The sequence below is a fragment of the Polypterus senegalus genome, chromosome 12 (assembly GCF_016835505.1).
Source record: "Polypterus senegalus isolate Bchr_013 chromosome 12, ASM1683550v1, whole genome shotgun sequence".
Classification (NCBI taxonomy): domain Eukaryota; kingdom Metazoa; phylum Chordata; class Cladistia; order Polypteriformes; family Polypteridae; genus Polypterus; species Polypterus senegalus.
Window position 1 is genome coordinate 74,121,041 of NC_053165.1, and position 16,797 is coordinate 74,137,837.

General features: G+C 41.1%; 1 protein-coding gene across 4 annotated transcripts in view; it reads right to left on the reverse strand.

Moving 5' to 3' along the window:
• The window catches only part of LOC120541050 (T-box transcription factor TBX5-like), a 112,266-nt gene that overhangs the window by 43,848 nt on the left and 51,621 nt on the right, over window positions 1-16,797 (reverse strand). For all 4 annotated transcript variants that reach the window (XM_039772312.1, XM_039772315.1, XM_039772311.1 and 1 more), the window contains exon 6: window positions 6,395-6,547. In XM_039772312.1, the coding sequence (XP_039628246.1) occupies window positions 6,395-6,547 (153 nt within the window). The remainder of the gene's footprint in view (window positions 1-6,394; window positions 6,548-16,797) is intronic.

The window sequence follows — 16,797 nt, forward strand, 5'->3', positions numbered from 1 at the left end:
ATCTGCCGGTGCTGTAGTGGTTAAGCCGTTGGACTTTAGACCCTGAACTTGTGGGTTCAGGTGGCACCACTGACACACACGTGACCCTCAGCAGGTCACTTTGCCTTCCTCCGCTCCAACTGGAAATGCCAAACAAAGGTAACCAATTGTATGTCAGATTTTGTAAGCTGCCTTGGATAAAAGCGTCAGCCTTATAAGTACATAATGATATTTTTGTAATGCTTTGTCTTCCGTGTTACTCAATGGATTCTGACATAGAAACATATTTTTGTAATTCAGTCCCAGCACCCTTGTGACTCCTAGTCATTTAACCAAATAAATTTGCAAAACAAGTTTCTGTTTACTGCAATTAAATTAGGTAACTTAAACTTCCTAACACAATCAAAAAATGATTCTTTGGAGGAACTTAACTAAGTTTTGAGTGAAATTTCCACATAATGATATCAAGTAGTTCAGACTCTGGTTCAAAGGAGTTCCTCTAACCAGAGTACAAGGAGCAAGTGAGCGTAACTTATTTAAGTTGCTCAGACTTGTTTTAGCAGAAGCGTTTTGTTAAACCAAATTCCTGCGTGTTAACAGAATTGCAGTTTGTTGGTCGCACACTCTCGCCTTGCAGGGCAGTTTTCTCTCAATGAAATCAACTGAAAATGCAAACCTTTGTGTGACACTTCAATGACCCTGGCCAACCCTCCAATCACAGCCACACTACTGTCAAATGATCCTGCCAAACAGCCAATCACACTCAGGTAATGAAGACATTATGTCAGTCTGCTCTCACCACCAGGTAGGAAGCCCACTAGTGTGATGGGGGTGTGCAGCAGGTGGGTCACATTGCCTAAAGCCAGCGTCCCCAAAGCCACCTTCACAGCTTAAAGTTCTGTTCTGTCCATTCTTTATCTCTGTCTACATGTTAGGTGAATGAGTGAAGAATGCTCAAACTCTGCAATATCTTTACGAAAAGCCTGACCCTTAATGCAAATGAACTAAACTTATGCTAATAAGGCATGTTTTGCTGCCAAGAACTGTTCAAACATTTTGGAAAAAATGAGAGAAAAAAAACGGCGCACACTATTCAAAATACAAATATCAAGTGGATCTTCGGTGCCATAGGAGGACCATTTTTGGTCCCAAGAAACATCCACATGAAGGTTCAGATAGATCATTTACTTGTTTGGATACTCAGCTGGCTCCATAAATAACCAGGAATGGCTGGTAACAGAGTTCTGAAATACCAGGGGCTTCAGGATTTTAAAAAAGACGACTTTTGTCTGCAATAACACAGGCTAAGTTTAGGGTTTCTCAGTCTATTAATATCCTGCCACAGTAAGTACACTTTAAAGATTTCTCTTTTGACCACATATTAGGAGCCTTCTCAAAGCCCAAAGAAGCCGTCCCAGAAGGACATGCCAGCAGTTCAACGGGGAGACACACAACCCGGGCAGTAGAGCGCCATTAACACTAGAATTACCAGAGCCTACGAAAAAACTCGTAATTCCGTCCCACCTTAAACTGCTTCTTAAATCCCTTCACCTCTCCGCCAGCGTCCTTTGTTCTCTAAATGTGCTGATAAAAAGAAGCTAGGAGCAGCCGGCTATTCCATCCCCCCACCAATTTAGAACGTGCACGAACTTCTCTCAGCTCATGCCTTGATTGAGTATCTGGGAGTGAAGTGGAGTTTTAGAGTGAAATAATAGATCGTTGTTTGGAACACACGCATTTCATGTCTGTTCCGTTTCTACAGTAATCTGTGTCAACACATTGTTAAAACAGAAACTTTTTTATATTCTAGTAGTAGATGACAAAATGTAGGCATAAACTATATAATGTATGAAGCCTGAAGTCCAAATAGCAAAGAAACATTTTCACAAGAATAACACAATTGCACTTTTATTCAAACATATAACTGCAGAAAGAAAAAGCCGCCTTAACATGCGACATTGACACCAGTTTACTAAACTGACTCCGTGGTTCAATAGATACAGCCCCCGCTTGGGAATCAAGGGGTCACGGGTTCGATCCTGCGCCCCTCCCTTTTGAGAAGTAAACTGTTCTTAGTCTTACTGTTTTAGAAGAAAAACATACATTTGATTTCAGTCTGTAACAGCCGGTGCAATTTATGATCTTTGTAAAGGTTAGCTTTTTTTTTATTCACTTTTCATTCTCTCAGTCGCTTCAGAATCAATCCATACAACCCCATCTGACACGGCTGTTTTCACTAAAGACGCGCTATAGCTCTGCAGTGTACCACGATGCATACTAACGCCCCCGGGTTCTGACACACAAACGCTGGCGAAGCTGCCTTCTTCGTATCTCACCGTCACTTGCTTTTCTTTTTATTCAGTTTTATTGAGTGTTCCTGCCAGTCCCGCATGTTGCTGTATGCTTTTCTTTTGTACTCCAGGACATGGTAAAGACCAGTAACTTCGGCGCTATATGCAATCATCAGACACTCCCCATCTGCCCGTGTCGTTCAAACACAGGAACATATATTGGTGTAAAAGTATAACAAAAGTGCACTTTTATTCAAGTGCACTTTTTCCATCGCCTTTTCCTGTAAGAAGCAGTGTACACACTTCTCTCTATGCTGTGGTTTCTATTACACACCTGAAAGAAAGAGACAATATATGTGAAAATATAATCGCACTAATGCAATATTATTTGAAAACGAACAGCGTCAGATCGGTGTGAATTTATGCAGGAACTGGAAATTCTCTGATGCGGGACCTTCCCCCAGGGAAGAAAGTACAGTGTCAGGTGCTCATTCAGTGTAATAGAAACCATAGCACAGAGAGGTGTGTACACGGCAACAAGTACACGTGTCGTAAATGTAGGAAGGACGGTCCTTGGGTGTGTGGGAACTGTTAATATTTGAATGTGATGATTTTATATAGCACGGAATGAAAATCTGCACTTCTTAGCATTGCACCATGCAAGATGTCGTATCAATCGCCTACTGTATCTTGCTTTCTTTTTCTTCGGTTATACAGGTAGTTTTGAATAAAAGTGCACTTGTTTTGTTTGCGAAATGAAGTGTCTGCGTGCACTTTTCGTGGCATTACACGTGTATTTTTTGAGCATGCCCGTTTGAGCAGTATAAAAGTATTGAAAAGTATAACAAAACAACGGGCAGATGGAGAGTGTCTGATGATTGCATATAGCGCCGAACTTACTGCTCTTTACTATTCTCTCCTCTGCGTGCCCTGGAGTACAAAAGAAACAGAATACAGACGCGCTATAGCTCTGTGCTGTACCACGATGCATACTAACGCCCCCCCGGTTCTGACACACAGACGCTGGCGAAGCTGCTTCTTCGTATCTCACCGTCACTTGATTTTCTTTTTATTCAGTTTTATTGAGTGTTCCTGCCAGTCCCCGCATGTTGCTGTATGCTGGATATGTTCATATGTATTGTCTCTTTCTTTCAGGTGTGTAATAGAAACCACAGCATAGAGAGAAGTGTGTACACTGCTTCTTACAGGAAAAGGCGATGGAAAAAGTGCACTTGAATAAAAGTGCACTTTTGTTATACTTTTACACCAATATATGTTCCTGTGTTTGAACGACACGGGCAGATGGGGAGTGTCTGATGATTGCATATAGCGCCGAAGTTACTGGTCTTTACCATGTCCTGGAGTACAAAAGAAAAAGCATACAGCAACATGCGGGGACTGGCAGGAACACTCAATAAAACTGAATAAAAAGAAAAGCAAGTGACGGTGAGATACGAAGAAGGCAGCTTCGCCAGCGTTTGTGTGTCAGAACCGGGGTGGGGGGCGTTAGTATGCATCGTGGTACACTGCAGAGCTATAGCGCGTCTTTAGTGAAAACAGCCGTGTCAGATGGGGTTGTATGGATTGATTCTGAATGCGACTGAGAGAATGAAAAGTGAATAAAAAAAAAAAGCTAACCTTTACAAAGATCATAAATTGCACCGGCTGTTACAGACTGAAATCAAATGTATGTTTTTTTCTAAAACAGTAAGACTAAGAACAGTTTACTTCTCAAAAGGGAGGGCGCAGGATCGAACCCGTGACCCTTGATTCCAAGCGGGGCTGTATCTATTGAACCACGGAGTCAGTTGTAGTAAATTGGTGTCAATGTCGCATGTTAAGGCGGCTTTTTCTTTCTGCAGTTATATGTTTGAATAAAAGTGCAATTGTGTTATTCTTGTGAAAATGTTTCTTTGCTATTTGGACTTCAGGCTTCATACATTATATAGTTTATGCCTACATTTTGTCATCTACTACTAGAATATAAAAAAGTTTCTGTTTTAACAATGTGTTGACACAGATTACTGTAGAAACGGAACAGACATGAAATGCGTGTGTTCCAAACAACGATCTATTATTTCACTCTAAAACTCCACTTCACTCCCAGATACTCAATCAAGGCATGAGCTGAGAGAAGTTCGTGCACGTTCTAAATTGGTGGGGGGATGGAATAGCCGGCTGCTCCTAGCTTCTTTTATCAGCACATTTAGAGACAAAGGCGCTGGCGGAGAGGTGTGAAGGGATTTAAGAAGCAGTTTAAGGTGGGACGGAATTACGAGTTTTTTCGTAGGCTCTGGTAATTCTAGTGTTAAAGAACAACTCTGTTCAAGTGTGTATGGAAAATGTAAAACGAAAATCACCTGATGTGGCAACTCTGCGTCCTGATGGGATTGCTGACTGTACGCCAGAGAAACCCGTTGGCTTTTTATAAGCATGAATTAACGGAGCTCTTATGACAACCAAACACATGATGTCAGTTGTACAAGAAACAAACGCGTAACGTCGACAAACACAAACGCCCATATTCAGGTGAATCAGTGCAAAGTACTGTGTAGTGAGAAAACTCCACCTAAGATAACTGAGTGGGAGCAACATACTGTAAAAATGATCTCTGAGAGCCGTGCACTTACTTCAGTCATGACGTTTCTACGCAAATTCAGCTTAACATGACACTCCACAAGTTGAAATCTGCTGCAGCAGAGATGAGTACAAACTGTAAAGCCTTCACACCGACATCTTCTGAGTGAAGTCCACTTAGCGGAGTAATAGCAGTGAACCCCAGGGGTGACAAATACAGTTTCTGTGACAGTTTCTTGGCATTTTATGGGCGGTGTCTATCAGTTATATAGTGCCATTCACATCTATCTATCTATCTATCTATCTATCTATCTATCTATCTATCTATCTATCTATCTATCTATCTATCATATAGTGCCTTTCAACATATGTCTATCTATCTATCTATCTATCATATAGTGCCTTTCAACATATGTCTATCTATCTTTCAATTATATAGTGCCTTTCAAATCTATCTATCTATCTATCTATCTATCTATCAGTCAGTTATATAGTGCCTTTCATATGTATCTATTATATTGTGCCATTCGTATATATCTATCAGTCAGACATTTTCCAACCCACTTACTCCTAAACAGGGTTGCGGGGGGTTCTGCTGGACCCTATCCCAGCTAGCTTAGGGCACAAGGCACAAACAAACCCTGGACATGGCACCAGACCATTGCTGAGCAAACAAACACCATAACCACACAGTAGGGCCAATTTAGTATTGCTAGTCCACCTAACCTGAATGTCTTTGAACTGTGAGAGGAAACCCACGCAAACACAGGCAGAACATGGCAAACTCTGGCTTCCTTACTGCAAGGCAGTAGTACCACCATGCCACCCATTATGTTTTATAGTGCCTTTCCTTATCTATCTATCTGAAATATAGCACTTTTGTTTGCCTATGTTATATGGTACTTCTTTATCTATCTATCTATCTATCTATCTATCTATCTATCTATCTATCTATCTATCTATCTATCTATCTATCTATATACACCTACATGCTATGGATTTAAATAAAGGTTCTTTCTAGAACATTCTTGTGGATGGTTCTTTTGAGACCCAAAGATGGTTCATGCTCTGACGAATAGTTTCTGCCCTTTTATTTTTAACAGTGAAGTGGTGGTCCTTGTTGTTATGTCCTTCTTTCCTCTTCAACCACAATATCAGAAGACTTCTCCTACTTGATAATCACAGTGTCTTCTTTTTCTGTAGCTTTCTTTAATAGACTGCCCATGAAATGTTGTCAGCCCTTTGGCATTTCAATGAAATGGTGGGATGCAGACCCCAAACTCGAGTTGTACCAGTGTGGTCATCCCTTTGTCAGATGTCCAAAACCAGCCAGTGCTTCACCAGTCAGCCCTTAAACAGAGTGACAGCAGGAGCGCAAACAACACAGAAACACAAAGGACAACGCAGGACCTCCTCACACAGGGCACCATATGACCCCACGGTGCACCAAGAACTGGCCAAAGCCCACTTCAGCGTGATGCGCACTTCTGGTGTCCCTTTATTATAAGAGAGTTCCAAGACACAGCCTGTTGACATGAGAGGCTTACCTTGTGGTTCTGGTAGGATGTCACTGCAATGAAGGCCGTTTCTGGGAAGACGTGAGTGCAAAAAGCGGTGTTTTTGGAGCCGAATCCGTTATTTTCGTCCGCCTTGACGATATGCAGCCTTGGTTGGTACTTATGCATGGAGTTTAGTATTATCTGGAAAAATAAACAGACATGATTACTTAAAGTGTTCAGCTATCAGCGAACGGAATAAAAATGCACACACTTAAAGCCATCGCTTGACGGAGACTCTTTTACGATTTATAGTTCTGGCAAATCAATACAAGTTCTCGAAGTCTAATAATACCGAGAACGAGGGGCAACATCAATCAACCCTGGCCAGGGCTCCAAATGGGCTTCGACCGCCACTGCACTCGGGGTCTGCATGCGCCTCCTTCTCCTTCGTCTTCCCAGGACAATCAAAACGGGCCACTCGCAGCCTGTTGTTTAAATGTTTAGAAACGGGCGGAGCACACTTAATGGATTTGTAATCGGCTACTTAAATCTTTAACCACAGTTTTTTTCATTAAACCTTCCGCTGTAGACATAAAAACGACCCTTTTTAATTAAGCCTGGTGATTCGGACTCCCCACGAACGTGCGGGCGGAGGCGCAGCTCCGGAGCGTTCGGACTGAAATTCTGGGACAGGGAATGTGAAAATGTGAATGGGATTTCGGCCGCAGTTGTTACAAGTGTTTCACTTATCGGAATGGACATGATAACAGCCGGGACCCGGGACCCCCCTTCCTCTCATTATCTCTTCTCACGTCGTATTATGTCTTGATAAATGCTCGTGAAGAACTCGGCGACACGAAGGCGACGCTGTTTGCCTCCGCAAAAGTCATCTTGTCCCGAGAGGCCCCTCGTCCATTCTTGTAAGCCAAATTTCTTTGACACGACGGGTAATCCTTGAAAGCAGCGGTCAGCGATCTAATACTTTTTAATTTCATTACATTTGCTTTAATGGAGAGACTGACAGTTGTTCTTCTTTTACCGCGAAGCCCCTACACACTCCGTACTCCTGGTGTGCTTTTAAAAGTTTATTTCGTCACTTCGCAGAGGAAGATCACCCTTTGGTGTTTTATGGCCGCTTATTTCATTACACGCGTTCAGATGTTCCGGCTGGACAGGGACAAGTTGTTTCTAACAGTTAGGTTTAGGACGAATAATTAAAGGGAGTCCACTAGAACAAAGCTCCTCAGGTTCAGACATGGGGGGCACCCAACATCGCAGCTTTTCATTCCAACGAACGTCTTCTTTTAGTCGGACTCCTCGCTCTTAAAAATACAAGCTCTTTAACGGCGCGGCACCGGGATTCTTTGCGTTTGACATTGCGGGACTTTTGGCTTTGTAAAGATTTCTAAAATTGAAACCTTTAATGTCCGATTGGCAGGATACCGAGAGATCCACGCAACCACAACGGAGCCTGCGTGACTTTGAGCAGTGAGAGTCCTTCACATATCGGGAAGCCATCGGCATTTCTCAAATCAGCACAGCAGAACGTGTGAAAGTAACCCTTCAAATTTTTAAATTTAGAAAGAGTGGCCCATGCATATCATCAAGTTGTGATCGAACCCGCTGATTTTGCTGTGCTGTTATTTATTCGTGTGTTATTTACGGAGCCTGCTACTCATCTGAATCAATAAAGGATCTTTCTGGAAGGTTCTTTTGGGAGCCAGAAATGGTTGTACTATGGCATCGCTCTAAAGATACACTTTGGCACCGTCATCTTTTAAAAGTATACGATAATTAAGCGAGGTGGCATTTCGCTGTTTGTGTTTTTGCATGCAATCAATTCAGAAATTCTAAACTAGCCATTTGTTTTACTGAATGAAGCAGTAAAGAAATTCTCTTTTGTTTTGTTGGTGTTTTGTTCTCCTTACATGTTCTTTTTATTTATGACATTATTAAGTAACACAGATCGGTAACCCCAAAATGGGCGCCCTTTAGCAGTGAGTGTCGATTGGCTCGGTATCTGCCGGGTTCGTCTTTAATGGTCAGCACGGCGACATCCATAAGAGAGGAAAGTCCACGCAAACAGTGAGTTAAAAAGAAAAATGAAAGAGAGTCGAAAGAGACGTCAAAAAATAAACGTACGCTGAAAAAAAACAGTAAAAACGCATCATGGTCCCCGTGTATTTTCGCAGTAAGCGGATAGAATAATTTGAAATAGATGCGCGTAAATATGCCTGTCGCCATTGTTTTAGCTGTCTGAGTGACTGTTGCTGCGCCGTTAACCCACCGCGGTGCGCGATTCTGAATTTGCATCGAGCTGGGATATTTGCATAAGGGAACGCCCCTTCCAGTTCTTCCTACTGAGCCACCGTATCCGCCCTGTAAGATGATGGGGAGCCAAATCATTTCTCAGTGTGTTCCGAAATGGTTGTTGAGGTTATGGAGTTATTTTCAATATACTGGCGCAGCAGAAAATATCAGAAAAGAAAAGTTTCTTTCTCCACCGGACAGCATCCCTCTTAAAAATGAAGGTGTCAGGGTGGCATTTCAGGGCGCTGCCAAGCGCATTTTTGTTTTCCTAGAAGGTAAAGGAGCCATCACTTTTAAATTAGAGTTAAATGTAGTGAGAGTGCCACAAGACTTCAGTGTACTAAGCACGTGCCGCTCTTAAAAATGAAGGTGCCAGAGCGTATCCTCATAAGCAGGAATAGATGGTAATACATTTGGGTTCAGTGACACGAGCTAACTCCCGATTTTCTTTACCTGTTAAGTCCTTCTAGACGACCACCATACATTAAAGATTTTTGTGTTTTTCAAAATATGAAGACGTTTTTCAAAGTACAAAGAATCCGTCCCAGAATGAAAAGGTGCGTGGTCAAGCAATGGCTATAGGAAGAACCACACATTCCAGTAAAGACTCCTAAAGTGCCATTTTTAAGAGTGTTAAGTTGCATTCTGTAAATGTTATTCCAGTCATTGGATGGAATCTGTCTGTTGACATGTTTTGCACTTTAATATAATTAGGTTAAAAAGTTTAAAATGAACTATTTCGCTTGCGTTGTTTTGAATCGACATTCGTTCGATTTAATATTAGTGATGATGGTACAATTCTACTGGCAGACGACTGAGAGGAGCCGCCCACTGGCCTCTGCTCCTCACTGTGTGATTGGCAGCTCAGCTGTCAGTCATCTACACGTTACACTCTGGCCGCCTTGTTTGAGGAGCGGGTCTTCATTTCGTATAAATGCAAATCGAACAGTACAGTAGTGCACTTTTCTGAACGCTAAATTAAGACAAAAGGACATCTAAATAAACGATGAAGGTAAATAAACAGTGGAGGTAAATAAAAACATCTAACGAAACAGTTAAATAAGAGGATATTTAAACAATGAGGCCAGTTAAAGGTAAAGGGGGCTGCTGGATGTGCAGCTGGTTGGAAGGAAAACCTTCAGCCACGTACATCCCCCCAGGACTTGACTGGAGAACCGCTATTTCTTTAAAGTGATTATTAAAACCCCCAAATAATGAGGGCGCTACAAACAGCCTTTAGGTAGACTTGCCCAACTACATGGAGATTTCACAGTCCTCAAGCTGTGGAACACATCCACGCCGGGGAAAAAGAAAAACATCGTTAGAAATACGTCATACTTACCGCGTGTCTTCACGGTAAAAACGGCAATACAATAAATGGATTTTTAAATAGATACATGCACGTGCATTTTCGTTAAATCGTTGTTTCACCTGTCAATACTAATTCATTGTATATGAGTAATTGTTGTCATCTTTTTTTTATCATTTTTATGTGGGGTCGCTTTTTTAGTAGACTTCTGAGGTTTTTAACGTGAACGTACATGAACAATGGTGTAGAATTCTATATTTGCATAAAACTAATATATTTGCATAAGGGAACGCCCTTTTGCTGCACATTCTTCCTGATATCCCCCTGACAGTTATCCTGCAAAAACTTAAATATGGTTAGCAAAATAAGTTTTTCAGTGCGTTTTATTTATTTATTGATTGATTGAAACTTGTATGCAGGCTTATTTTCTCTTTAAACTGTAACACACCCCAACATCACAACAGCAGCTTTTTCTTCTCCACCGGACAACATGCATTGCCAGCCGTAAGCGCTGGGTTTTGTCCAAAGACTAAAGTGAAAGACTTTTGATGTGTTTTACGTACATATTTGTTAGATTCCTGCAAGTAAATAAAATCACTAGTGCAGGGGTATGCATCAGGCACCCTGCACATAACTTGGTTCGTTGAGACAATTCTAAGATTAATTTTACGCACGAAGATAGAACTCTAATTGTGGACGGTATTCTTGAACTCAAAACCGTACACTGATTGGTTGTTGCTCGTGACAATACGTTCACCGTTAGATGCCAGTCATTTAACCGTTAAATTACGGAGCGTGTGGTCATGATGGCGTAAACATAGACACCCAAAAAAGAATTCACAGAGCTTTACACTCATAAAAATATAGGCGCTAAAGCGAGGCCATTTTAAGAACCGCCCAAATGCAGGTTCCACAAAGACCCCCGATTTATTTAGATCCCTAACTGGCACGTTGGCTTTGAATAGATGATAACAGATTTGTGAAATCTCAGTGGCTTCTCGATTGTACAGAAGTCTTAACTTCGACTCACTTCCCGTTTTCTCCATTTGCCAGTATCCTGCCTACTATACGTTAAAGGTTTATGTTTTGTCCGCGTATTGGGAACCTTTTCAAAGTCCGAGGAACTCACGTTACATGCAAAGGCCCCTTATCAGAATGCAAAGGCTCTTTTTCAAGCAGGAACCAGACAACTCAGTGAAGTACCATTTTAGAACCAGCATTTTTAAGTGTGTTGAACGAATTAGGAGAAAAAAGTTTTTCTTTTTATTTGCCAATTCAATTTCTTTTTTCTTTAAATTGTGTCATTACAGAAGTTAGTTGTTTTTAAAGAATTTTGGATTTTGATTCAGCTGTCAAAATTAAAAAAAAAAAAATCTGTACATGAAATTTTGCTGAACTTGAATGATTTAAATGAGAATGCCCATTGAGATCCCCAAGTGAGAGCTCACTTTTTATGGCAATACTCAGCAGCATGAAGGTGATCTCTGTGTGCATGCCAGTCCCAGTATTCCGTTTGGATTTCGTTACCATCAGTTGCAGTTGTGTTGTTGGACACATTGGTGCGTCGGGATTTGGTACATCATCTCCGGGTTGTGTTTGTTTCTGGTTTAGGCTAAACCATCAATTAATCTTGACGAAATAATCGCGTAGCTAATTACCTGTCAGCAAATGGGACAGTTTGCGGTTTGCGCGCATTCTCACTCATCATGAATGTAAAGGCGGCTTTCCTATGAGAGGTCGAAACAAAATATGCCGTTAAATCATTAGCCCCTTCACTCACACAACAAGGCGATCTGTGGACTCGGGCAGACCGACGAACAAATCCGAATCTTATTATGGGATATTATCTATTGTTGCACGCCCAACATACCTGAAAAGGGGTCTCCCTTTGAACTGCCTTCCTCCATTTTTTCCCTGCAGGGCCTATTAAAGCCCATTGCGGCACTCGTTGTGTGATTTTGGGCTATACACCAATAAATGGTATTGTATTTTAAGCTTGCACCAGTGCCCGAGTACGTGAATGTCAGCACCCTTTTTTCCCCACGATGTCCTGCCCCAGGGAGCTCTTCTCATTTATTTCTCACCAAACTCTCGACTCGCCTTTCCTGAAGCTATTCCTGAGGGGAGCGCTGGCCAGGTGAGAAACTGACTCGGGTGTAACGAAACTGCGCCCGGTAAATTAAAAAAAGCTAACCTGTCAGTGGCGTAGGGGCTCGCTGATTAGTGGGACTAATAGAACACACGAATATTTCACGTTAATCGACTTCAAACTACTTCGGGTATTCGTTGTGTGATTAGTAAAGTCTGTAATTGAATCTTAAGACATCTGCGCCAGCGCTCAGTCACTGAAGGGCACGATACAAATTATAAACGTAATTCAATGTGACTCAACACAACACAATAACACGCAATTGTAGTGAAAGTTAGCAGTCAGTGCCACATCCAACAGGAATACACAAACACCAGCAAGCGTCTGTCAGTCCGTCCATTTTGTAATCCGCGTAGAGTTTATAATTATTTGGGCTTTGTATGTGAGCAAAACACGAGTATTTGATGTAATAGCAGACCACCGTCAGGATACGAACAGATCAAGAAGATCTGAACACAACAGGCTCGCTGTCTTTTTAAATTCACGAAGACGATGGGATTTCAGAAATTCATGTTCTTGCCTATTGACGGAGCTTTAGAACCTTTATGTGAAGGGTTTCTGGATAACTCGGTTTCCTTATGCACTCTTAAAAAAGGCACTTTATTTGGTTAGATCTGTAACAGATTCCAGAATGAACAAACATGAATGACAACAGATTTGTGAAATCCCGCTGTCTTCCTGATTTTAGAAGGACTCGGGCGGCATACAGTCAGTCACACAGGCTCACTTCGGGTTTGCTTGCTCCGCTAGTGGTGGCCTAGCATTCATTAAACGTTTCTTCTTTTTTTTTCTAAAAATAAGGAACTTTTTAAAAGCCTAATGAGCCATCTTCGTATGCAAAGATAACGTTTATCAGAAGGAAACGGTTGTTTGTCGAGCAATAGTGGAACCGCGCAGCCCAATAAGGCGCCGTATTACGGATCCAGGATGGCTGATGAGTGACGCGTTTGCCGGAGAGCCCAAGCTCAGATTGCAGAACTCGTCCTTGCATGCGGAGCACGAGCGTGGGTGCCGTGTTGCTGTTTCATTTTACCGAAAAACGCTGCAGGAATCCAGGTATGGACGACGACATCAGACCAATTGGGATTGTGCGAACATGTGTAAAAATAGTTAATGCAGTTTCATGAATGATAAGAAGAGTCACATCATTTTAATTAATTGCATGTCCTCTAAATCGTTTATTAAACACATCTGCATTCCCAGCGCACGTTTTTGGCCCTTTTGTTTTGTTGATTAGATACCTTGTGATTCTAAAGAGTTAGGTTTATGATACATATGTGAAAGGCGCTATATAAATGATAGAGAAAACGTTATTTGTCCACTGCGGGAAATGTGTTTTTTTACAGAAGCTATTTCAACAAATAAATACTTAAATAGGTACGTTCTGTTGTAAATATAAGTTGTAAGTTCTGGTATCTGATATGGGAAACATGGCGTCGTGTCCACAGCCGAAACGCTCGGCCATCTACACGATTCGGGTCCTGCCTTGAACCCGTTACGCCTCTCATAAAAATTATTTTTGTTAAATTAACTTCATTCAGCCATTGGGTTTCATACAAAGAGTAGTTTTAAAATGAAGCATTCGTTTTAAGATGACGCTAAGAAAATCTGACACAGTTAAAATAAATTAAATTAACGTATTTGTGTAGAATTAACGTAGCTGATTCAGTTTCATTAAACTGAAATTTAGCATGTTTATTAAACAATTTGTTGTAGGTGAGGGTACATAGTTTTCTTAAGTCAATCCATCTAAACCTTATTCCACTACATATAAATGTAAATTGTGGACAGTGGTGCGATTTAATAAATACAAGCGACATAAGGGTTGCTTAAGCGTTTAGAGGACTGCAGACGGTAATTGAATTGATTTGAACTTTCAAGTTGCTTTGTGGATTGTAATTTTTACTGTGTAAATGTTATATATATATAAATCTGATTGCATTTCCCATGTAATGTGAACATTAACAATATCGTTGTACTGGAAACAAAGAAAAAGCTGCTTTTCTAAAGTAGGATAGGATACGTGTAGCAAAGGTCTTCTATAAAGCGGCTTCCACAACCCCTGCACAAAAGCCTCGCTATTTTGGAGGAAACCCCATTTGCTCAAAGTCTTTCCTTCTTTCAAGTATATGAAGGTGCGGAGTTCGTTTGGATCATGTTGTCAACAAAAGGGGCGGGGCTTTATGTACGGTATTATATTTTATGCAAATCTGGGATAGTCCTGTACATCAGACTTGATTATTTTAAGATAAACGAACTCAATTGAGCGGCGTAGACGAAAACTGGGAATACCACGTTTTGAGGGTTACATAAGTATTAATTTTGAGTAACTTCAATTTAAAATAAGTGAGCAATGACAACAGTGAAGGAGACGGATTGTGCTTGCTTTGTTGTAACACATTGTGTTAGTACGACATCCGACACATTTAAGTCCATGAAACTTGGAAAAGTTAAGTAATGCCAGCAGATTTAACGATTTTAAATTAAAGTAACTTAAATACATAAATTGAACACCCCCAGTAGTTCTTTTTTTGTCTCCGGGTTCCCCTCAACACTGGGCGGAGTGAAGCGGCCCACGAAAGCAATGCTGACTTTATTAAATTATTAAAATTTACGCGAATCACTTTTGTTTTGAACCTTGCACACCTTTAGACACTTTTTTATTTTTTTTGTTTCTTACATAACCTAATATCCATTGCTAAACCCAGGGTGTTTGTACATTTAATAGTATTGTTTACCACAAATAAAAACTATTAAACAGTAATTTTGCACGTACTCAAACTAATGCATAGTTTTTAAATAAAGCTCCAGAAAATCCTCCCATCTATTAAGAGCAACCACAAATTATAATTCAGGGTCTCGCAGAGCTAAAGCTAATGTGAATAAGTATTACTAATTCAACTGACTATCATATTTTAAATCAAAGCAGGTGACAAAACAACAAAGGCAAGATGACTTTTTTGTCGGGGTTAGCTTTTTGGGGGCTTTTAAGGTTCCTAATATGTGGACAAAATAGAAATCTTTATTGTGTGATTCTATAGCGAGTCCTTTAAAATCGGGAGCCCATTGGTATTTCACAAATATTGGATCATCTGTTCCTGGCTTTTTATTGATTCTGTTTCTTATCTAATTTAATTAGGGTTCTTTCTGAAGCTTTCATGTGGAGGTTCTTTTAGGAACCAAAAACAGCTCCCATATGGCATTCTTCTGAAGAACCAGGGTACCTTTATTTTTAAGAGTGTGGGGTGGAATTGCAAAATAAATGGGAAAAGGAAAATCTGGAATAGGAGTTGATTTATGGTTTCCACTGCATGTAACGAGGAAACAAAAGCATAGCGACGGTGTCTGTTCTGTCACTTTTGACGTCAACTTTTTTCAGTACCAATGACGCGTATTGTGTTTTGCACAACTTTTCTCTTTCATTTAATTCTTTTTTTACATAATAATAGCAGTGGAGACCAAAAGCACAACTGTCATACAAGTTCTGTTGCTGCCCGGACAGGCTCCCTCTCCCCACCAGCAATGGACGGACGGACGGACGGATGGATAATTGGAGGGTCCGACTTTTCCGTGTTTGCGAATCACTGCAGCTCAGCTCAGCTCAGTGCGATATCCAGGACCTGTTTAAATTTCACACCCCCTCCTCGTGTCGACGGCCTTCGTCCCGCCCCCCTGCCTTGAACGGCCCGCCCCTTAAAGAGATAAACACGCCTTTTTTGCTCTTTTTTTCCTCTCACAAAGTGGTGAAAGGCCCTGGTGAGAAAGCAGCGAGAAGAGCCCGCACATGTCCCTCAGCATACGCCTTATGGAAACAACACCAGGCTCGCTCTTAGCCAAAGGTTCCGTTATCAACATTTGTTTATACGTATAAAAGTGAACAGATAAGAATTAAAGCCTTGCCATAAGAATTCAGTTTTCAGCCTGTCTGACTCATTTTCCCTGTTGCTCCGAAGCAGAATCCCTTTTATTTTTCGGTTGCGCTCGCAGACCTTCTTTTTTATTTGTGGATTTATTTGGACTGGTAACCAACCGGTCTCCATGGAAACCTGCCCACGCAGCAAGTGGCACTTCTCATTCAACAGAAGCGTGCCCTTGTATGGCCGTCTTATCTTGTCTAATAGACTTCACATGGCTGATGGTAACCGGTTATCTGAAGCGGAAACCTGGCTTGTTGCTATTTCTACCAACGCAACGACTAAAACTAAGAGCAGAAAATGTTAGTTAAAAATAAATCATCTGTTCAGCAGTAGTGCTTTTAAAATAATAGTAATAATAATAGCAATAATACAGCTTTTTCTTATTAACATTTATGTAAAGCCTTGAAAGAATTGCAGCATTTGTGAGGAAAGCGTGCTTTATTAAAAAATTAAATAAAAAGAATAAAAAACTCGTTTTAAACAGAAGGTTAGGACTGATAGGACCGAGCGTGTGGCGCCCCGTCCAGGTTTTGTTCCTAACTTCTGCCCTTCGAGTACTGAGATACACTTTAAAAAACTGAAGGTAGCGACGCCATAGGGGAATCGTTTTTGGTTCCTAAACGACCTGTCCTCTTGAAGGTTCCAGAAAGAACTTTTATTTCTTTAGAATTGTAACCGACTCCATGCAGTAAATTGATGTGAAATACCAGTGGGTTTCTGATTTTAAACGGGCTGCCACTGCAAACGGCTACACAGGTTTTCTTAA